Here is a 24930-nt window from a genome sequence, read left to right as displayed (position 1 = left end):
TTATTTTCCACTGTTATGTTTTAGACTTTTATCAGTGCTTTTTCACATAACAAGACTGGAAAGAGTTTTTACTACAAGCCACACTGACTTACTCCTACATTAGTCTAATATCACACCCGCTCATACTCTAATCGATGTGTTGGGCGTAAGTCCAAGTGCTCAGTGCCACTGTAGACTGCAGAAGCTGATTGATCCTCTGACCTTTAGATTAGGATACGACCGCTACCTCCTGAAACCCCCCACCCCTCTGTCCACTGCATGTTTACCTCCTCAGGTCGACTGATCTCTATTCCCTCCGGCCCACTGATGCCCAAATCCAGAGCCTCTTTGGCACCCTAACAACACAAACACATTCATTTTAAAACAGGTTTGTGATTTCACTTTGACGTCAAAGGAAAAAAAAATTTGTCTTTGCACCTCGGCCACCAGCTCTCCATTCTCAGCGTGGACTCGGGCAATGGCACCGATGTCCTTACAGGTCTGCAGAGTCTGGTAGAGCTCTGAATCCCGCAGCATCATCATGTCTTTGTAGGCCATGAACATCTGGAAGGAGTTCACTCCATGTTCCCTCACCAGGGTCTCCATCTCATTACGTACCTAAGGACAGTTCAGAGGTCTCAGGGTCAGCAGTCATGTATTTGGATTACAGTTCAGTGCTTGCAAAGCTTCAGCTTATATATGTAAAGGCAGTTAGTGCATCGGGCATTGGGAATGCGGGCATGGAGTGAAAGAGAAACTGTGTGTGTGTGTGTGTTTGTTTGTTTTGTGGGGCATGAAATGAGCTTGGAAACCTGCCACAATGAGATCACACTGCCTTTACACTGGTGACTATAACAGCCCCGCTGAGAAGAATCCATTTCATTCATTCAAACAGCAGTAAAAGGAAACTACACAGTTTAGTGTTTAAAATGCTGAATTGGTCTGCGGTGAATGGGCCGTAAAGGTCACGTCATAGTCATGATGGAGTATTGATGAAAGGAGCAAAACTACTTCCTTCCATAATGATTCATCTACTTTTACAGCCCATGACAGTTTGTGTATTGTTTATTATTATCATTATCATTATCATTATCATTATTATTATTATTCTCTCCTGTTCTTGTTTCTCTCTGCAGTGTTTCCTTGTCTGTGGACTGAGCCTCCTCTGTGTGTTTGTTCCTTCTGTGTTTCCTTGTCCCTGACACCTTGTTTAGTGTTATGCAGGATTTATACATTTGGGTTAATTTATGCTGTAGATCATCCACTGTATGGTAAAGCCCTCTGAAAAAGCTATGCTGTCACATCACTTCCACTAGAATTGCAACCACACATCGTGCTGATGCAGCCTTTCAGTGACTAGCACAATTTCTGATACATATTTTCAGCTACCTCTGTCATCATTGTCCAAATCAACTCAAAGAGAGAAACCTTCTGCCAACTATTCTTTGGGTGATGACGGTGTTGGACACTAGGATAGACTACGATGCAGACTCGACATAGTTTCAAAGTATAAATAAGTATAAATAAAAGTATAAATTAAGACTTCATGTTCTTGTTTTACTTTGGTAGTCAGTTTTCTCTCTTGTGTTGTGTTAGTTTGATTTTCCTTTCTTTTGCCCTCCTTTATTATTGTCTGCCCCGCCCTGCTTGTTTTCACTGGTGTTCAGCTTTGTCTTTGTGTAATTAGTCCCCTGTCTTAGCTGTCTTTCAGTTTCTCTTTGTTGGACTGTCTACCTAGGCTCACTTTCTCCTGCCCAAGCTCTGTTGGGTTATTGTTCCATGGATTTTTTTAGATACTGGCTCGCCCTTGTTTTTCTCCCTTTGTGTCCTCTCTCTATACCACACACCCCCTGAAATGTGTTAAGAAACATTGTCTGTTGACATTTATTAAACAAGAATGACTACCAGTCAAAGCTTTCTGCTGGACAGGGGTTGTATTAAACCTCATTCTGGCATGAAACTTTTAACAATATGCAATGAGATTGGGCACATACACAAAGTCAGCAGATGATGTAGGACAGACATTAAAGCCAAAGGCTGAATGAGGCACCTTGACTCATAGAATCTGTCTAATGTGCCCACTGAGCACGTGTGTTAACCCAGTTCTTGTGCGGGTTTAATCTAGGTCATTACACATTTCACCCACAAACGGCTGGCTGCGTTATTATTCATTCAACGATGATAAACGCCAGAAGAGCACAAAAATAAATAATGATATATGCTACCAACGTGATTCCAAACTCTTTATTAGTGGTTTCGTCTTTTAAATTTACCTTTGCTCCCCACCAGGTCACCCCGACGTGCAGAGCATAGTCGCAGCACGCCTTGGCATCGGCCAGAGCCCTGCACTTCTCGTAGGCGTCCAGCAGGGAGCAGTGTTGTTCAGGCAGAACCAGACCCATCACCATGGTGGTACCACCCATCAGAGCCGCCTGGGTGAGGTAAGAGGGTGACCAGGGGTGACAGAGAGGGGGGCAGAATAAGAGAAAAGAAAGACTGATTAGAAAGAGGACAATAACACCAATGTGCAACACAGACTCTGTTTGTCTGGTGACAATAGTCCTTCCTTATCAACTGTTGTTCCGTCATCATATGGTCTGCTCTTTATTGATTGCACTGACTCTCTTGTAGCCACTGCTTCATTTTCCTTTCAGTGTTGTTCTCAGTCTAAATGCCCTTACTTAGTACTGTTATCACTGGTTTGCCCTCTCTATAGAAATATCTCAGCCTGACACAGAAAGAGAGATAAGGCTTTTTAAAATAACTTTAATTTTTTAATACTTGCACGTACAAACATGGGTGCTGTATAAATATACAGAACTTACAAGTTCTGTATATATTTAGCAGGTACATGAAAACATTAAGTCAACTTATAAGTCAAACAAAACAGATACAATTAAGTGAAAGTGATGTTATACAACAAGAAGGGAAAAAAGATGCAAAAATGCAAAAGGCAAAATGCAAAAGGTAAATAATACATAAATAATAAAAGAATAAAAGCGATCATAGCAGTATGGATGGATGGATGAACTGTTTTACAGAAATCAGTGAGTCTGGGAGCGTCTTCTTCTCAGGCAGGATGTTCTAAAGTTGACAAGCCCTCACGGCAAAAACACGCTCACCTTTACATTTAAGTCTAGATTTTGAGGCAGCCAGAAGAGCTTTACCTGAAGAGCTGTAAACTGGTTCATATGAGGTCAACGTTCCCGGCGTTCACTGATTTGATGTGACAGTGTCTGTTAAAACCAGTCAGAAGCTCAGCTGCTGCATTTTAAAGTACATGGAGGGGAGAGCGTGACTTCGCATTCATGCCAGTGAGGAGGGAGTTGTGGAAGTCAAGTGTTTTTTCCTTCCTAGAGTCTGACAACATTGGTTTCATTAAGTTTTGACAAAAGGCTTCACATTACTGTAGCTGTACATGTGAACATCCTAATACTTCACAACCTCAAAAACTACAAACGTAATCTTTCTGAATATGGCTCCTGCTGCTGAATGTGGCTCTCTCACTTCAACTCCACAGGAAACAGAGAACTAGAGAAGATGAGAGATGAAATTACTAATGGAGGGGAGGAGTGGGCGGAGGGGAAGGACAGTTACAGATGGGGGAAAAAAGAGAGGATGATGAAACAAAGATAGACTAGAAGAAGTGAAGGAAGCTGTGTGCAGTGACTCGTCTTCCTCGCTACAATGGTGAATGCACTTTTGTGTAACCATGACAACAGATACTGCTCAGCCATGCCTGTCGCACGTCCCCACCCTCTTCCTCCTCCTCCTGTCCTCCTCTCTCCATCCAAAATTGCGCAAACATTCACCCATCCAATATCCTCTAACAGGAATATCACACTGAGGCATGATGGGAGAACGTCTGTAATCGCATATAAAACAGGAAATGAAGAGGTGGGGTGTGAAACAGCTGCAATCTGCTCTTTAGTCATCATTAACAATCAAAGTGACGTTAAACCGCCATCATTTTTGCAGCCTAACCTCAATAAAACGTGACTACATGAGAACGTTTCTGTGACAGCATGGAGCCGTTGCCTCGGGCTCCAGACGTGTCTCACAGACGGGGGGCGGGGTCACCTGCTTGTGAGCGTAAGCTCAGTCGGCCAGTTAGCTATCAGACTTCTCATTACCATAGAAACCAGTCCGAGTGATGTGCAATGTCAGCATCGAAGGTCTCAGCATATGTGTGCATGAAGAGTGTATGTCATTGATCACTGTCACTACATGTAACTGTGTGCATGTGTGCGTGTGTGTGTGTGAGAGAGAAAGCGGGGGGCACAGATGCACAGCTGGGGATTGTGGGATTTAGGCTGTCTGTTTGCTTGGCCTCAATTAAGATTTACTGCCGGCCCCCTTCTTTAAAAAATCCCAGAGGGCAGAGGGGAGAAAACAAGCGAGGAAACAGGAGGTAAAGGGAAAAAGAAATCCCTGATCACTGCATCTTTACCGATCCATGTTACGCACACAACAGTATGAGCTAACATTGCTATAATCAGTGTGAACTGATTCAGGGGCAGTTTGAGACTTTTCTGTCAAACTGGAATAAAGCAGCTGTCTGAGAGTTGAGATGTTTTTCATGCTGTTTTCAAGCAACATTTGCAACTACAAACACTCGAAACAACATCCAATTTTAGCTTGTTCTAAATTACAAACCTGCTGTGGAGATTCAAGAAGCACAGCATCACTCGCTCACTGCAGACAGCACAGAGCATATCTGTGTTGTTCTGACGGGATGTGTTTAGCTGTACAGTGAAGCTGGCAACAGCAACAATAGCAGCCGGGTGCATGTTTAAGCCCAGGATAGTTGTGCATCCTTTTGCAAGCTTTCAGATATTTCACAACAAAATGAGTCTTCCCTCCAGTGACATCATTACACAGGCTTTGTGAATGTGTCCACATAACTTAAGTAGAAGATTTTTAGATCATAAATTCCTAAAGATACCAGAATATCAGGTCAAATCATCACACACTGCGCACTGATTATTTAACATCTGGTTAAGAGCAGTGATATAAGCATGTGGATCATTTTTCAACTCTTTAATTTAAACATACCAAAACATAAACAATGATGGAGAAAGACAGTGTGTTCAGCCAACCAACATCGTTTAAGCTTACTGGATTTGACCTAAAAGCTCTTTTGGTCAACCCAACATACTGACACATAAACCACAAGCGGTTCTTAATATCAATCTCTTGCTCTATTAAAGACCCCTAACCCCTACTGTGAAGATAATCCCCTGCATAGAAAGTAAAAAAGATGGCGAGAGGGCAGCAGGAAGGAGTAAAAGAAGTTGAAGCCCAGTAGAAGAACATCTATAGACTAATAAAGATCAATAACAATATGGACTGCCCTGAAAAATTCCATACTTTTGGGATTTTAAACTGTAAACTGCAAAGCTGGATTATTTTAACAGATCACCAAGAGAAAGTTACATCTAATAATAACAGTTCAAATGTATTTATTAACTGTTAATTCATTCTGAAACTACACTGAACACAATTATTTAAAAATAGCATTAGTTGTGAAGATTTTAATGTATAAAAGAAAGAGTTAATTTTTCCTCCAAGAAAAACCAACGAGCACACAGAAATCCTGTCACATGAGTGCCTGAAGCTTCCTTTACATATGAAAGCGACTGTGAGGGGGTGAGAGGGTCTCTGTGTCAGACTCTGGGAGAGGCTATCAGTGTGAGACAGATTACTGCTCCAGCCCTCTGATCAGCCTCTATCAGCTCCACTCGTACTTCCTATTACAGCCGGCACCTCACCTTCTTCCACTACCCTCCTCCTCCTCCTTCTTCTCTTCATTGCTACAGTTCAGCCTGCTGAGACATTTAAATTATCTCTGCCAGGCCTGCTGTGATAGATACAGCTCAGGCAACATTTCAGGCTTTATGTAAAAAAAAAAAAAGTAGATCTGCTTAGCTGGATGTGATTGATCAGTGTTACACTGTAAAGACTGACTGTGGATAACAGTGAGAGCAGATCACACACTTTATTCTGTTAGTATTCAATAAAAGAAGCACAGCTGCACTTTTCGATTGTAGTTTATATCGTCTGGAAGTCTTTTTTAACTGTTCAAACCCATCACCTGTCAGGCAGTGTGATGTCCCTAAGGCCGAAACATTTTTATTTTAACTTTAAAGAGTTCATGGTTTTTAATATTGCATCTACATATGTGGGGCAGTGGTCAGCATCGCCCCCTGCTGGTCATCACTGGCTTCCCTTTACAGATCTTGGAGCCACGTCCATCTTTTATATACAGTCCATGGCAGACACAGAAAGAAGGTCCTGATGATGGACTGGTTACATGTCTGGTGACCTTCACCTGGATAAGCAGCTAAGAAAATGGATGGCTGAAAAGAGTTCAGCATGATGTCAAAGAAGCTAAAACATCAGTTCCAGATCATTTCTATCCGGGCAGCACGTTCTTCCTCTTGACCTTCCACCATTACAGCGTGTTATATAAATCGGGGTGAAGCAGAGGAACAGGAGGAGGCACCAGAGGAGGAAGGAAGTAAAACAGAAGAGGGAGCAGACAGTTACAAAACAGAGGGAGAGAGGGATGCAGAGGGGGGAAATAGTTTAGAGGTTCATCACAATTACACGAGCTGTTGCTGCAGTAACACAGTCACCATAGGAACCACACAATACTACCACGGTCATGTGTGCACATACTCTCTCACACACAGAAATTTCCATGCTAAGAGTGCGGGTTAGTTGTCATGGCAGCGAGGGCAGCGGTGGGGGCTGGGGGAGAACTGGCACCAGTTTGTCACCAGTCTTCAGCCTCATTTCTCTCCTCTTGCAGCACAGCAAAGTCACCGCCGCAATTTTATGATGTGCACCATAATTTCCAAACATGCTGGCAAGGCTGCGAGGAGAAAAGATACTAAAAGTGCTGCTGACGATCTCCCCCAGACAATCACTCGCTCGTCAGCAGCTACACTGAACAGAAAGACATGCTGGGCGGGCAGGGTGGAGGGAATAGCATTAATATAAAGAATTTTTATGCCTCGTCACCAAATACTGACACGGTGCCCCGCATTTTGATTGATTCTAATCCACACTGTGGGACAGACACTTTTCTGAAGTCTGTCTTTTATCTAATGGCAGTAAAAAAGGAAAGGAAAAGCTGTCATTGTGGGTCACCTGCAGGTTAACGTCACCACTTTTCCTGTACCTTTGCTATGCCTAACATGGAAAATTTCAAAGCAACACAAAGTCACAAATTATGGAGATTTCAACTATTGAGGAACAAACACAAAGAAGCTACAATAAAGAGTGGAAAAGCAGTTAAACATAATACCTGCTCCTTTAGCTCATTTAGCTTATTGTGTCCTTAGTGTGTCCTCAAGTCATAGAAGTGGTAATAATACATAAACAGCAATAATAGCAATTAACTAAATTGATATTTTTGGATGTATTTATTTGTTAGATTATATTTTAAGTTAGTGATGGTGTCAATTCTCATGTTTACTTATACATAAAAAAATAAATTGAGGAATAAACAGAAGTACCTGATGTAGGGTGACTTGAAACTAAACTAAATATGGACCAGCTTTGCTAATTTGCTAAGCAAGTCTAAATGGTGATATGTCTGACTTAAAACATGAACACAAACTGTGCTGGTTAGAGGTTTAGTATTCAGTGTCTCTCTTTTCCCTTCTGTTAGAGTCACTGTAAGTTCATCTCTTCACATGTGAGACTCACAGTTGTGCAGCATTAACGTTAATAACGGATTCATAAAGCACAAGTGAGAAACAAAAAGACACAGAGAGACAGAGAGAGTGTGACCTTTCCAGTCACTAGACCATAGTTTTTAGTTTTGTCAAAAATGATTGCACTAACACAAAGAAAAGCTGTTGGCCCCAGAGGCTTGAAAAACCTCCAAACTGCTGACCCTTTGCAACTTCCTTAGTGTTACGTTATCTCTGCTGCTATCAGCTGGGTCACTGCTGCTGGCGTATGAACACGTGAGCACAGAACAACATAGAGTTATTAAAATAGATCAGCCCACTGTCAGTGACACCTGGCGCAGTCCTAAATAATCCCAGTGAGCCATAAATTCAGATTTCAGAATTTGCTCTAAATTCTCTGTTTCAGACAGTTTTTTCTACTCTTTGCTATGAATGATGTAAATGTATCCTTAATATGGTCCCAGCCACAGTTCTGGACTACTGTTACTACTACTGGGATTGTTTCAGACAGAAGATAAACTGAGAGGGTTCAACAAAGGCCCAGTGAAAGACACATTGGCATTTGTCCATTTGTACATACGATCATTTTGAACCATGAATCATGCAAATCTACACGAGCAGAGCCAAATAACAAAAACTAAACTTACTCATCATCTTCTGGGGACTCCACGTTATATTTATCATGTAATAAATTATTAGATGTGTCTGAAGAAGCAATCACCTACAAAAACCCACATATACTTTGACTTTTTGTCATATGACTATCTTTTGCTGATACTGTACTGTTGGCGTCCACAGCTGACGCCCTTGACTAAAACTGTCAGGCACGCCAGGCAGCATCTAAACAGACAAGCTGAGAACATCCTCCAACACATGCATACCACTGCAGGCAACAATAACACTCCCTCTTAATTATGAAATCATCCTCGCTGCTCGGGCTCTCAGTGGGAAAAATGCAGGACATTCATAGGAAATTAACAAATAAACCCAGAACAGATGAAAACTAAACAGCTGTGTGTCTAAAAAAGAGAAGTCTCTGCTTTCAACCAGAAACTGCTGACAAGTGTTTGCTTCCTGAAAGGCCAATGTGAGAAAACGTGTGGTCATTAGTCCTGATGAAGCTAAAAGCAGGGCTCAATATTTCACTGCAGACACATCAGAGTCACAGAGAAAGCATGACAGCTGTCTGCAGACTTGAAATGTCTTTAATCACAAGCATGCTGACGAGCCTGCTCACAGCAAAGCCCTGTGTGTGAGTGTGTTTAAGCAGTGTGTTTACAGCGTGTGTACCTTGGTCCCACTGTAGAAGTCGTCCTGGATGGTGGCGTTCATGAAGGTCTCCTGCAGATGCACACTCGTGTCAATTCCGCCCGGCAACACCAGCTTTCCAGAGGCATCTATCACCTTAGCCCCGCCTGGTATCATCAGCTCCTTTCCAACCTGCCACAGAAAACACAAACACACAAATTACAGTACTTAATTTTACTTTATTATCACTTTATTTTATTACAATTTATTTTATTTACTCCCTAATTAATAGTTTGTAGCTGAAACTGGTCACCAAGAGGTAAACCACTGTGCAAAAGCCATGAATCACCCAAATTTCTTTTTATTTTGCTTCCAAAAAGTCCGGACTTTTTTAAAGTGGGTTTTCTGAAGCACTGGTTCTTATACAGTACTTCTCACTGACTTTCAGGATAGTCGTGTGCCTAACCATTTTCAGAAGAATATTTTTGTTTTGTTTTTCTTGTTAAGGAGAGTAAGGACCCATTTATGCTTCCCATATTAGTCACTTTGCACACAAACTTGCACACAGTTTGCTTCTCCCAAAGTCAAGGACCAACAGACTTAAAAACTCCTTTGTCCCACATGCCATCAAACTGTTTAACTCCTCACTGGAGGGGAGAGGGAAGGGAAACAGGGGGACAAAGGAGGGCGGGAACAACTAATCTGTAGTGCCCTTTTCACTGTGCAATATTTCTCTATATTCAACAGTGCAATAGGCTCAAAATAGTTGAAATGTGCAATTCCCTGGTAATTCCTATTCCTATTATCCTATTAATCGCTATTATATACTCTGTATTTATATATGTCTCTGTATTTATATATGTCTCTGTATTTATATATGTGTATATGTGTATATACGGTATATTTCTATTTCTGCTTACATTCTTTTGCAACTTCTGTCAGTGCTGTGCTACTGGAAACAGAATTTCCTGGAGGAACCCACCCGAGGGATTGATAAAGTTTTATCTAATCTAATCTAAACAGTCACTCAGACAGTGACTCAGGACCACATCAGCGCTGGACAGGATGAGAAGAAGTGAAAACCATGAAGCAAAGAAATCACGCGGCTTGTGCCAGGGGATGTGACTTCGTGCGAGAACGGCTACCATAAAAGGGCCATAAATGACGAGTGTTTGCAGAGAAAGTCTTCCATGCAGACTGCAACTGTGGCAATCTACTAGTGAGCAAAGCAATCACAAGGAGGTTTTCATTACATCACTCTATACCTCTTTACAGTTAGTTTCACCTAGCAACCTCCAGTAGCTATTTGCCATCCCCCCGGTAGGGGGATACATATTTTTCAATAGCAACCTGTGATTACCACCAAACTCTGGGCCTATATCAGGCCAAGATGTAAGGAAACAAACATTTACTTTTAATACAATCCATTAATCATTGTTTAATAAATTAAATTTAAGGTTATTCAACCCTTTTCTTAGGTATTTTGTTTGGTATATTAAACCACACTAACTTAGATTTTTATTTCTTAGGTAATCAGGTGCAGAATTAGATCTAGATGCGCTGCTGAGGGTGCTTTCAATTACTGTGGCCCTGTTCTTTGGAACAAGCTGCCTGCTGAAGTGAGGTCATTTATAACTGTGTGAAATGTGATATATAAATAAAATTGACATTGACATCATAGCTCTAAGCATGATAGTGTCATCTATGGCTTGTTAGCCAATCTGACATTTTCATCTACACTGAAATACATACATACTTTCACAGTCCATAGAGAAAGACTATTAATTACCTTGGTAACTGTTTTTGTGATAATGCTGACAATTAGACAGGCTGACATGAACATTAGTACACCTGGTAATAGTTTCTTCTTACCATAGGAGCTGTGCATATTTGCAATTTAACTCAACTTCTAGGTGGTTTTCTTCTGATTGGCACAAACTCACAAAAAGAAGGTCTCACAGCCTGAGATGTTCCCCTTTTGTATGACTGCTTAGATCAGTCTGTATGCTTACACATGCTGACCCCACTATTGAAAACTTTGCCCATTTTTAATATGAGAACTGTTAGCGTAAAATGTTACGCTTTGGGAGTGAGAACGTGTTGGTTACAGTATAACTCGCTCAGCTTCGACACTTTAAATACTGCAAAAAATAGCTGTTGTTGTCTGTGATGGAAGTAAGCACTGACAGCGAGTGTGTAAACGCTCATCTGCTGCAGCAACACTGGAACGTTTCAGTACAGCTGATTCAAAGGCGTCCTCGCCACATAAACCAATGCTTATCTCCATGACAACACTGTGTGAGATAATTATAGTACCATGGTTTGGAGCCACAGAGTTGACCGAGTGGTTCTCTTCATGCTATTACTGTGAAATGAGTCATACTAACAGCTGGAGATATACTGGACAGTCAAAGTGTGAAAGTGATGAAAAGTTTTTACTGTATGACATGCGGAAAAATGTGCTTGTAAGTAAAAATACATTTGCACATGTGCACATTTAACATGTGTACATAACAGTGATTTACCTGCTGTATGATGCCGTTCTCAATGTAGACATCTGCTTCCTGGGTGAAGTCATCATTGACCACCTTTCCCCCCTTGATGAGTATACGCATGGACCCCATGTTAGCAGCCATAGTCCTACAAGATAAAAAGGTATTCAAGTAAATTCAAGTACACGATATTTAGCATGTTAACAACGTTGCGCAATACCAGTCCTTACCATAAGGTGGTGCAGTGAGTAATGTTTGTTTTGTATTTAACCAAGCAAACCTCAAGGAAATGTGGGCAGGTCTAAAAATAAATATCACAAGTTAAACAGAAGCTCAGATCTAAAATATCTTGACACACCCACCAGTCGAGTGCTACCTTTTCGTGGTAACAGTTTAAATTAAATTCTGCAGTGCGAAATTAATTGTTCTAAATAGAAAAAGTTGCTTGATTTGAACAAAACTAACTGAAATCTTGCAGCTCTGAAAAAGTTCATACTCAGCTGGAACTACTGCTTTTATCCAGTGTTTAATTTGCTTTACACAGCAATACTTAAACCCTGGCATTGTACTGGTCTATTCAACTTCAGGAATCCAGTGTGGAGTCCTTCTGCAACCAACCGCTACTCGTAAAAAAGTCAACAAATTAAAGTTTGTGTTCTGTATTTTGTGCTGAGTTACACTTTACAGTTTCTGGGAAGCATTTGCTCCAGGCTTTAAAGTGTGTCAGCTCAGTCTATAAAATATTTAGGAGTGGATCTATCATTTATAAATCTATTACAGTATCTGTGGGAATAACAGATTATCAGTGCTTTGCAAGGACAGATGGAAAGCAGGTGTTTCCTCAAAGATCTGGTAAGCCTGATATTAACAACTACCAGCTAATAACAGGTAGAGAATTACAGGGCTATTACAATTTATTACGATTTATAACAATTTATTCATAGCATGAGACATCAATAGTACAGTAGTAAATAAAATAAAGTAAAAAAAAAGGTATTACCTCAGCCTTCAGGCAACCTTTAAATACATTTTCACTATTTTCTGATGTTGCATTGACCAACGTATTCATTATGAAAGGAAATGAGTATATTAATCAGTAATTTTAGAAGGGTTACAGTACGTTCCTGCGCTTCGTTCTTCAAATATTCCCTTTACAGCAAAGTGAATTTTAATGATCCCAGCAGACTTGTGGTTAGCAGACATGTAACTCGCCTAATTTCAGGCATTTGTGCTGTATGAGCAGTTTACAAAATGAATCCCCGGTGGTCCTTGTGTGCATAATGATTACTTGTGGCTATGATAATTTCTAGGTTGTGTTACATTACACAAACCCAGTACACCCAGTTTGTGTTTTTCATAGAATCCTATTCATTGTAGGGTCTTGGTGTTTCATTTCCAAGTCCTTTACAGTTACAGCAGTAAAGTTGATCCTCTGTGAGGTTTTCAAGTGTCTTTTTATTTACTTATCCTTTTATTTATTTATTTTATATTAGTTAAGTGAGGGAAATGGAAAGCGGTGTGGAGTTCTTTATCACCATAGAAAAATATATAATGCATGTTCTTTAATATTACTGGCTTTGGCTTTATTGTAACTTTCCACTTGTAATCACTACATTGTAATTTTCTGCAATGAGCCATGGCTAACAAACCAAGGCTATGGCTGAACGGCCCCAAAATTACCTCCTATATCTTTTCCTAACCACTTTTCCTTGATCTCAATGGAAAACGTCACATGGAGGATGGGAAAGATATTAAGGAGAATTCATAAAGACGGAGGAAAAGAGAAACACAGCGCTCAGAGGATCCTACTGCACTTCCACTTGGCTCAAATTACTGAGCCAAGTGGAAGTGCAGTTGTGGTGAAACTATGATTTGCTGAAGATGGACTACAAACAAATCATAATCTTCATATGACTATGTGTACCCCTGGGTTTAAAAACTGTTGAAGCTTCAAAACATATCAGCAGGTTATACTGAATATTACATGTTCTGCACCAGCGGTCCCCAAACTTTTTGCACCACAGACCGGTTTATGTCCAACAATATTTTCACGGACCGGCCTTTAAGGTGTCACGGGTAAATACAACAAAATAAAACCAGTAAGGATACCAAAAAAAGAAGATATATTCATAAGACACGGGAAAAGGCCCAGGGGAACCGGGTTAATAATAAAAACGATTAAAAAAATAAAGATAAAAACCAATAAATACCCTGAAAACCATAAATTTCATAAACCTTAAACCTGAGCCTTAACTCTCACAGCCCAGTACCAAACGACTCACAAACTGGTACCAGTCCATGGCCCGGGGGTTGGGGATCACTGTTCTACACCACCTGCCAGTCATTTTGATTGCTTGTCTTTTTGACAACTGACTGAAATTTACTGCCGCAGAAGCCCTAAAGCAACACTTGATGCCCAATATTGATGAAGATTTCTCAGATGAACACTTTTTTATATAGAAAATGAAGATATATAATAATATATTACACCACTCAGTAATTCTAATCATTAAAATTGCCTCTCCTACACAAAAACTACACAAAATCTGACCTTTTCTGAATTAAATTAAACATATTTAAAGCATAGGGAAGATTGTTTCTTTGAGCTTAAAAAATTGAAACAGCTGGCTTCATCATCACCACCAACATTTTTTAAAACCATGTTTTATTCTTTGGCTTTTAAACCTGACTTGGTTTTATATCTGCTTTCTACAAATAACAACTTATTTGTTTATTTTGTTTTAAATATATTTTTGTCCTTTTGCAACACTGACTACATATTTAAAATTACAGTGCACATCAAAACAGTGTTGTTAACCATTAGCTTTTGCAATATGTGGTCCACTATGTTCTTCTTTCAGATGATCAATGAAATAAAAAGTAGATTGAGCAAACCTAATAGGATCAACAAACTGAGAGGTTCTCCAATAATCATGTCTTTGTGTATGTGTGTATTCTGCATGGGTGGCTGTACGCAATGTGTTTGATGGCCAGACACAATAGAGCCCCAGTCACACAGAATCAACTCAAAGAGATGGAGGAGAATAGAGAGAGGAAGGAGAGAGGGGAGAAGAGGGGAAGGAAGAGAACAGTGAACAGAATAATGAGGAGAGAAATTTGTACCCCCACTGGATGAGGAGAAATTTGGCCCAATGGGAAAGAGAAATGGCTTTGGATTTGCCAGCTTGCTAATAATGAAGCCCGGGGGTAACAAGAAGCTTTAAACATAGATTTAAGTAAAGCTTCTGAAATATATTGTTGTTTCGATGAAAAATATTCATTCATACTATCTGGCTTTACTGTAAGAGCGCTGAACAGAAATCATCTGGGATCAGATTATAGTCCAGTCGAGTTCAGAGAAGATGGAGACCAAAAAACCCCCAAAAAACTAGAGATATACAACAATGGCCAGAGAAAGAGAAGAAGAGTAAAAGTAGCTTATTGTGCTGAGACGAAAGATAAAGTGGTAAACATGATGGTGGAGCGCTGTGCGGTATGGAAAGCAGTGCCCTAAAGGCCTGGCAACCTGATTAAAAGAGTGGTTTCCCGGGAGATGGGAACTGGAGATCCTTCAGTGGAAAAAAGGGTCCACACACAACACACAACACACAACACACACACACACAACACACAACACACACACACACACACACACGGTATGGTGAGGCATACTAAAGCACCAAGACTGATTTATTATTTGAATTCCACTTGGTATAACGTCAACACTCACATACATGCATTCTTTGTAGTATTTCACACTGAAACTTTACGTCTGCCTCATGTTTTATCATAGTTTTTTCGTTCAAGATTTTAGCTACTAAATGGTTCTTGGCCCCTTTTTTACTACAGAGCTGTCCTATTGTGTAATATGTATAGACTGGAGTTTGGCACTGGCTTGTTAAGTCTGGCATCATTAGCCATCCTTTAGTGAGGCAGCGCTGGTTCAAATAAAGTACTAATATGATCAGTGTGGCTGTCAGGGTGTTACCACGAAGCTGAACATCCAGGAATGAATGAAAACAGAATTTAGGAATTCATTAGGCTAGATGACATCTAAAGATGATACACCATTTATACCTGACTGTGTTTCTAAAAAAGTGTTTCTAAAAAACTAAAGTAAACCCCACTGCAGTAACTCTGGACATAAACAAAGACAGGAAACGACACATTTGGAAGGTTAATGAAGCTGGATTAGTTGAAATGTGATTAGCTACCTGGTGCTAAAGGTGCTACAAAGCCATGATTAGGCCAATGTAAATACATTAGCACTCATTAAGGAAGATGTAGGATGAGTTCATGTTGAGGGTCCCAGAGGAACAGAGATACCAAAAACAGATCAAACTTCAGCCACAACAATGTCTGAGATGACCCCAATCACAATACGAATGCACCATTAATATGTTGTTACAGGGTTTGGATTATTAGCTATGACGATGTCTTGATCCTAAGTTTAAAATCCACACTGAAATCTTAGTCGGCCTAGGTGACTCTTTTATGAAGTGTTAATTGTATCGCATTTTATTTAGAAAAACATAAAGACATGCTACACTTAAATACTTAAATACTGCTAATAAAAACAGAGCCAGGCCCAGCACAGGAGACTCTTGGATCCGGAAACAGTGTTTGATGTGACGTCATCAAACAAATTCTTTGAATCTTCAATAATATTTTCAAGTATTATGTTACTTTTCACTGAGAAAAAAATATTTGTATGTTTTTTTGAGTTACTTCTAAAATACTCAACGATCGCTTGGGGCACTTGTTTTATATATGTGTCAGCACAAATTAATAAAAAAAAGGAAATTATTCACAATGTGGTGCCTTTAATTAAATACACAGGTTCAGATGATTCACAGATGCTTCAGTTCTTTTTTTTTAAATTTAGAATTTAGACAGTGTCCCATCTTTTTTTGGAAGCAGGACAAACCATCAAAACATCAGTCCCCAAGTTGAGTGAGTTGGTGAGGAAAAGAAATAGTTAAGCTGAGAGAAAAAGACAGTGATGTCTACATGTCTACAACTTGGTGCTGCTGTTGTCACTATTTTCTAGTCAGCTCAGTCCAAACCCACACAGACTGCGGACCCGGACTGGGTGTGGGACTGGGAACGCTGACTTCTGCATCGGACACTGGAGGCTTTGTGTGTTTGTAGGAATATGAGGACAAAGGAAATTAAACTTCCAAAAATGAAAATAACGTCTATAATTAATCACAAATGGGCACTGTGAGTTCACCACAGGTTCAAGGAATGGAGTATATAAAAAAAAACATAGTTGACGAACCCTACTTTAGGTGCAACCCTAACTGACAATAGCTTACTGTAGTACAGTAATACAGTTCTGCCATATAGTTCATCTGGCAGGACTTGGTTACAAAGTAGGACTCCACATTTCTGGTGTGAGATTAAGACAAATCACAGGTTGACCTTGTTTAAAAACGGTGGCTGCAAAAAGTGTTACTTTGACTAAAAAGCTAAAAGTTCAGCTGAAATATAAACATTCAATTCTTAAAACTAAGAAAAAACAATATTTATATATGTGTAATTTTGTTAATTGGTCCTCAGTGTCCACTTTACTTCATGGTTTTGTTATTTTTATGTTATTTATTTAAGACTTTTTACTGTTACATATCAGAATAACACGTTTTTTTTTTACTCTTTAAATATGTGGCCTGATTTATAATAATAATAATAATAGTAATAATAATAATAATGATAGATTTTGTGAAAGGCTGAGTAGGAGTCAGGTTAGTCAGGATGCAACACCTGAGAAATTCTGGGCCGATGTTTAAAGTAAACTGTGCAAAGAAAAAAAGCTCTTTAAAGCCTTTTTTCCTGGTGGGGGTTCAATATATGGCGTTTCTGTCTTGATGAACATTAAAATTAAAGTTAATTTAGATAATACTTAAATAACTGTCAAATTCCCAGAGACTTTTAGGACATAATTTGTAAACATTAAACTAAATTTAGTAGTAGTAGTAGTAGTTATTTTAGTGGATTCTTATGTTTAGACCACATTTATGTTTACAGGATTATTTCTCTACTATTCGGTTATTAAATATCAAAGTTAAAGAAGCAGGATGATAACTGTTTGTACAATAAAACAAGTGACTCATCATAGATTTACTGTTGGTGGCATTTTAAGTGATTGCAATATGTTTTTTTACAGAATGCAATACAGAGAGACGCTTGGGCTGTGGTTTCATCACTGTTTGTTTGGCAGAACTCTTTCTAGCTCAGGTCTGGGCGTCACCCGGACCTTTAGTTGTCCCTGACCGGACAGCAGTTTTTTGGAGGGGTTTTGCAAGCAAATGCAGCCACTTTGCAAATGCACTGGAACCAATGTTTGTGCAAGATGTATGTTTTCTAACAAGACATAGACTTCCAAGAATTTATTTACTGAAATCAGAGGTAAAGCTCAGTTTGTGGAGAGCAGATTGCTGTTTTTAAGGACTGAAATTTGAATCGCCATTCTGAGACAAATATAATATCATGACCGATGCAGAGCAGGACCAGACATCTGAATCTTTACCTGTAAAGCTGTAAAGGCAACAAGAAGCTATAACCAAGCCTTACTGAAACAACAGTCCCAGTTTCTCACATGCTCCCTTGGGAAAATAAATTGCCCAACCCTGTCCTACAAGATTATGTAAAATACTCAAGAGTGCTGTTGGCAGCACATGGAGCAGAGGATGTTTTTCTATATACGAAACAGAGAACATGAAGCAGCTTGACGAGATGTAATGCAACATGAGGTGATCGAGGAGATGAGACATGAAGCACAGTCAGGAGCTGCGATGCGACATGATGCAATGTGAGGGGTAATGACGGGAAGCAGCCACTGGCCCATTTTAACACTATCTGCTCTCAAAAGCCGATTTCCATTTCACACAAAAACACAAGACTCATGCTTTTACATCAATACGGGAGATCTGAAATCCAGGCCTTGTGTGCAGAGAAAGTCAAAATCGTCAGGAGAAACTGAGGTCGTCTCTAATGCTCCTTGCTAACTGCATTCAACGAAAAAAAAACATCTATTTTAGACATCTTCAATGTGTGTGTGTGTGTGTGTGTGTGTGTGTGCGTGCATGTGTGTGCGTGTGTGTGCATGTTCACTTTCTGCTGTGTCACAGCAGGTATAACAGACACACACACACCAGGCAGCATTTCTCACACACCCTGGGACCAGCTGCTTCTACACACACACACACACACACACACACACACACACACACACACCAACATCAGCTGCACACAGTCTAACACAGTGAGACACACCCTAGTTTCCTCCCCTCTCCATCCAAACTTTTTTTTAATGGGGGACTTAATTAATAATAAATGAGGAGCAGCAGGCTGAGTGAGTTCAGACTCTGTGTGTGGCACACAGATTCACGACATCATGGTTATACAAAGACACAGCTACTTCACAGCATGAATAAAACCTGAACTCTTATACTGGAGGCACCATTTAGAAAGCAAATTATTTATTGGATAAAATCGTACAAAAGCTAAACCAGTCGTTCTACTGCAGTTGGATGAGCAGGAGGGATGGTTTACTTTTTTTTTAACGGAAAATATGTAAACAGGGAGTTTGTCTTGATTTTAAATTCCATAAATTTCCATATATCGTCCGGATTCTTTTAATTTTTTTTATTATTGATTGATTAAAAATGGTGTGTTAAGGAGCTTTAAAATAATTAATAACCAATAAAAAAATTAAAACTTAGCATGTTCCTAAATAAGTTAAAACTTAGCTTAAAAATTCTTACATTTCACATGGTAGCTGCTGACACGCTCACATGTCTGTTTGTGGGCATGTGCAGGCTACGTGTGTGTGTGTGTGTGTGTGTGTGTGTGTGTGTGTGTGTGCTGTAAGTGAGAAAAAAGGACCAGACAGCTGCTGACTCTTGCTTGATATTTGCCACAGGGAGGGAGGAGTATCTCTCTCTCTCTCTCTCTCTCCCTGTGCGTGTGTGTGTGTGTGTGTATATATGTGTGTGTGGGCACATGTGTGTATATGTCTGGATTACCTTGCACATGTGCATGTGTGAAAACTAGAGCTATTTAAAAAGCCAACCAACATGCAGCAGACAAATTTACAGCCATTTGAAGATAAGAATAGATACTAAACACACACACACACACACACACACAGAAGAATTGTGTGTACTGCTGCAGGTTCATGCATGAATAAGCATTAGTGAATCACACACAGATAAACAGACAATAAGATAACTGGGGCATCACTCTGAGGATTAGGGGCATCTCTGTCTCTACACGTCCCCTAATCACACTATACATACAAAAAAATTTCAGCGCCAAGAGCTGTCCATAAAATTTATTTTGCCAGTATTTTTTTCTGTCTGACCTTTGACCTTCAGTCTGACCTACTCTTTGAGTTTTTCGTCTTCTCATTTGAAGGTGAAATTGTTTACATTTTCTGTGGTTTTCCTCTCCACCTGCCTGGCAGCTCCATTTTCAGCATCTGCTGTCGAGTATATCCACTATCCCTCCTCTGCACATGCCCAAACCATCTCACCCTCACTCTCTGACTAACTGTCTAACTACCATCTTGTAAACCTTCCCTTTCACTCTTGCAGCTTTCTTTCTGTTACGAATCAGCTCTCACACTCATCACCACCCACTCCACCCTGCCTTTCACGCTCTTCTCCGCTGTCCATTGCTTTAGATTGTTGATCTCGGGTGTTTAAACTTATCTACCTTCACTGTTACACCTGTCTCCCTCTCATTCACACACAAGTATTCTGTCTTGCTTCTACTGTCTTCCCTTCCTCCACTCTCCGGAGCATACCTCCACCTCTCCTAGAGCTACAGATCACAATGTCATCATAATTGCCCTCACTTCCTCCTTACTAATGCTCTGCCCCCCATTTTCACTAACAGTCCTCGTCTCTCTCTGAATTTGTTCATTTGTCAGCTTCTTAAAGTCTTCTCAGCACACTCTCTTCACTTATTAATACATTTCCATCTCTATCCTTAGCCAACCTAACCCACAGTACATCCTTTCCAACTCCATGTCTGGCCACTGAATACAAATATTTTTCTTTGAATACTTTCCTATCCGTCTTCACCAAGTCACCTTGACCTCTCTTCTCTGTCCAGAGGATACACCCTCATCAACAGAGAGTATCTTCACAGTCATCTAGCAGTGGCGTAACTTTTCCATGAACCCTGTGATGTCCAGAGTCATCCTAGACGTGCAACGCTGCTACATTCTGCAGCTGATCTTAGATGATCAAGACCTTCTGCATAATATGCAGTACACCTGTGTGCACCTTTCTCCACTCTTATACACCAACCTATGCTCTTTATGTCCTCTTATTAAAATGTTTGTTCATAAAATATAAGTTCTTTTACCGGGAGTCAATCCAGGCCACCTGGGTGAAAACCAGGAATCCTATCCACTAGAACATATGGGACTGCTTGTGTTGGCCACTTACTTGGATATTCAGCTGCTGCTAGAGCCGCCAGTTTGGTCGCTGCATTGGTTGTCACAGTGACATCAACACTGCCCAATCGCGGGTACTTTTTGCACGATTCTGACCAACATCCTGAATATCGCTGTCACCACTTAGACAAAGCAGAGAGCAGAAGCTGTTTAGTTATTAGCAGTGGATGCAACACCATCATTCATCAGGTGGGAGGTGTAACAGGGCCATTATTAGATAAAGATGCTCCTTACTTCCTCTTCCTGAAATGTCTGTCCTTATATGCAAGTTCCTATACGTGGAGTCAAACCCAGGCCACCTGGGTGAAAACCAGGAAACCTGACCACTGGACCATATCTCTTATTTTGAAGTTCAGTTGCTGCGATAGAACATCATCACCTCCTTATCACCAGTTAAACCAAAGGAGAGGGTGGGGTACTTGCTGCACTCTACTGATCAGCATCCTGAACAATAGGTGTCGCCACTCAGACAAAGCAGAGAGAAGAAGCTGTTTAGTTTTGCAGCTTTGCAAGCATCTAAAACATCGTCCTCTCTAACGTGGGAAACTTTGAGCACTGCACTGACCCATTATTGAAATGGTGGTAAAAACTGACAGAATTGCACATTTGTGCCTCAATCAAGGATACAAAAATTAGGAAATGCATGACCAGCCGAAACCCAAAGACTACACCAACAGCTCTGACTATAAGGGCCTATAAGAACCAAGCAGCAACCTCCAAGGAAATCCCTTACATGTTAGGAATACCCAAAATTAGAGCATTAAAAGGGATGTTTACCATCTGGTACATAAATCACTGTTGGCATCTTCATATCAGCCCTGGAGGCGTGACGTTTGTATAAGTCTGCCTGCATACACAATGAGAGAAAAGTAAATCACTACATGAAAACAGGGCTGTTATATACACCGGGAGAACATGCAAACTCAGAAACCTAGCTGTGAGGCAAGGCTACACCACCACCCTAATTAACATGTTACACACTAGAAGACAACCATTGCACTCCTAATGGAAACAGACCATGTGTAGGGCAGCAGTTACATCATCTAATCAGGACGCCCTCTGATTTATTCAGATCAATGTGGTGTACCTGAAGGATTTGCAGCACCCAGGAATACCCTCAAACCAAATAATGTGCACAAACTGGATTTTAAATCACCTGTTCACGTTTTGTACCCAGCCACACACACACCAAGGACTCCAAGCACACACACATGCGCACACACACGTCGTGCATACAAACGAGTATCCACGGCTACAGACAGACCCCTTCATTATCATCATCATCATCATCACCGTGACTCAATAAATTTGGGAGAAGAGAGAATAACCTAAAACGGACTTACATAACAAACACACAGCCTTGCAGCACTGATGACACGCCACACACACACACACACACACACACGCACACACACACACACACACACACAGAGAGAGAGAGAGAGACTCACATCTCACCCATATTTCATCGCCCCAAACCACACGATGCCATTTTCACCACATCACCGCCAATTTTCCATTTTTTCACCGCATTTAAGCGAAATTAATGTTTTTTCATTCATTTAGTGGAAGGAAAAACGTTGAGTTAATTCATTCACATTTTAATTTGGACGCAGAAAAACGTCACTGATTTGCAAAAATGTAATAAAATATAGAAAATCTGCCAAATTTGCCTAATTTTCGTTCACAGAGACTGATTAATGTTCGTTATAACCATGCCGTTACCAATGTTAATGGCATAAAGAGGGATTTTAAAGCCTCTAATTATGACTACAGGTGATAAAATCTACCGATCTGGTCAACAGCTCGACAGCCTGACATGCTCTCATTTGTGGGATTTTCTATCTTCTTACCCGGTTCGCAGATTCCGTGATCCTACTCAGCAGGAGCCCCTCTCCGATGCCCAGCACTGGCCGAGTGCGCGAGGACAGCTGGCACAACGCGAGCAGCAGACGCTTCTTCGGCGACGGTCCGGCAGCAGCCAATCAGGGGCCGTTCGAATGAGAGAAACTGGAAAACCGACCAATGGGAGGGGAGTTTAGTCTGTAGAAGGCGTTTCCTCTTCCTTGAGAAAGGGGCGTGTCTCCTGCTGCTGAAGTCGTGATACCTTCACTTGCGGTCAGAAATGTAACGATTAGCATCCGATTTTATTTTATCTTTTTTTTTTTTTTTATTGAAAATTTGAGTGAAGCATTGACTATTATTAGTATCTTAGGCCACTTTAAACGATAAACATGAGTTTAAATTTGCTCTCATTGATTATATTTCTGAAATGTTGAGTATCTATTAACAAAATAATAGCAGAAATACATTTTATTTCTAATTTATTTATCTTCTGCTGCTTAATCTTTAGACATGATCTCTAAAAAGATAAACCCCGGCCCACACGGGCTCTTTGTGTGATTGTTGCTTTTGACCCAGTGCACTCGAACGCTGCACTTACAGCGTAGAGAGATTACTTTGAGCACTTGAATGCAACAATATGGAGCTGAAGTGCCACAGTGTGGAGACAGGGATGCCCTCTATGGCAGCTTGGCTGGCTGCAGCCGCTGTGGTGGGAATTCAGAAGAATTAATTAACAGCAGTAGAGCCACAAGCCTGTGACCTGCACATATATACTGAATACACCTGCAATATCAACCTGCAGGTAACAACAGGAAACGAACAGCTGATTCACAGGTCAGGTATTCACATTTCTTCCCAAACTACAAAATTATGACCAAATTGGCTCATGTGATAATTAATAGTGAACTTTAATACCTCATAGTATTCATGTAAGTGATATCTGTACTTTCATGATTACTGGGGCTGTAGTTTGGGAGACCCCCCCCCAAAGCAGAACAAAAATACTTGTGGTTCAGGAGACCAATCCAGTCAATAATGTGTGTTAAGCTCTTTGCTGTTATTTATTTATGGGCATTTTTTGGTTGTTGTCATTATAACAAAACTGTAAATAATAGCCAGCGTCAGTTGTGCAGATAGATATGAAGAAAAATAGTAAATGGATCCAGCCCTTTATTGAAACTAGAGAGCCATTTCTATTTTTACATAGATTTTTAAATGCTTTCAATATAGTGTTCTATTAGATTTTATTTTACCTCATTTTTAGATTCAACTGAGTTACTTTCCTTTTTATCTTTTGTTGGTCAAATTTGTTTTGAGCTTTTCTCTTTAAGCTACTTTGTTGTAGGTTATGTTTATCATTCTGGAGGAGCTGGAGTACTTGCAGATTCTGCCTTATGCTGCCTGCAGTGATGAGGCCACTAACAAAAAGCAAAACTAGAGAAAAATCAGTCAGGAAGGAGGAGGAGAGAGCAACTGTCTGTAGTCGTTCAGATACCCGATGAAGGTCAAATGGAGCTGTATTTAATTGTACTCACCTGTTGCTCATTCAGGTGCGTACGTTTGTGTTTCTGATTTCAGTTAAGAAACTGACTTATAGCAGCTTAACATTACAACCAAAGTCAACCCACAACTTTAGGAATTATTTTCACTTTCAGACCCAAAACTGGGAAAATATTTTATAATTTCACAAACTTTTTGGCTCTGGACCAGTGTGATTAATTTGCAGACTCATTCTTGAGGGTTTACTCGCCACAGCAACATGTGATGAGAAAAATGTGGTCAGCAGTTTTGGTTTGATTCGATGTGGAAAACTGACATCAGAGAAGTAAAATAAGCTGCTAGACCAGGGGTGTCAAACATAGGCCCCGGTGACCAGAATCGTACCAGCAATCCAGCCCACTGGACAGCTTTGGAAAATGTAATTGTCATTTATGCTACACCAAAGTAAACAAGTAACAGATAAACAACAGAAAGTTCCTGTTTTTTCATTATCTCCTATAGAAATGTATGTTTGTTTGTTTTTTGGGTGGGTTCACAGAACAAAGGACATTTTCTGTGAATTAATGAAAACTTTATATTTTATAATTTAGGGCAGTTTTGGCCATGAAAATCCAGAACATATTCTGTAGTTTTACATCTAGATTTTTAAGACATAGCACCCCCAAATGCCACATAGGTAGACACACTAAGCAGATAG

General features: G+C 40.2%; 1 protein-coding gene across 2 annotated transcripts in view; it reads right to left on the bottom strand.

The window, feature by feature from the left end:
* Window positions 1–22897, bottom strand: part of LOC100707619 (dihydropyrimidinase-related protein 5) — a 28557-nt gene extending 5660 nt beyond the window's left edge. The window contains exons 1-7 of one of the 2 annotated variants that reach the window (XM_025899171.1): window positions 22742–22853; window positions 20881–21010; window positions 11456–11570; window positions 8973–9122; window positions 2253–2411; window positions 418–597; window positions 267–335 (exon numbers count right to left, since the gene is read on the bottom strand). In XM_025899171.1, the coding sequence (XP_025754956.1) occupies window positions 267–335; window positions 418–597; window positions 2253–2411; window positions 8973–9122; window positions 11456–11566 (669 nt within the window). In that variant the 5' untranslated portion in view covers window positions 11567–11570; window positions 20881–21010; window positions 22742–22853. Of the gene's footprint in view, window positions 1–266; window positions 336–417; window positions 598–2252; window positions 2412–8972; window positions 9123–11455; window positions 11571–20880; window positions 21011–22741 lie in introns of both variants that reach the window. The other variant, XM_025899170.1, reaches the window with a different exon arrangement.
* Window positions 22898–24930: the final 2033 nt, after the last annotated feature.

Source organism: Oreochromis niloticus, linkage group LG15 (genome assembly GCF_001858045.2).
Source record: "Oreochromis niloticus isolate F11D_XX linkage group LG15, O_niloticus_UMD_NMBU, whole genome shotgun sequence".
NCBI classification, from domain to species: domain Eukaryota; kingdom Metazoa; phylum Chordata; class Actinopteri; order Cichliformes; family Cichlidae; genus Oreochromis; species Oreochromis niloticus.
Note: the sequence above shows the minus strand (reverse complement) of the source record. Positions and strands in the feature narration are given on the sequence as shown.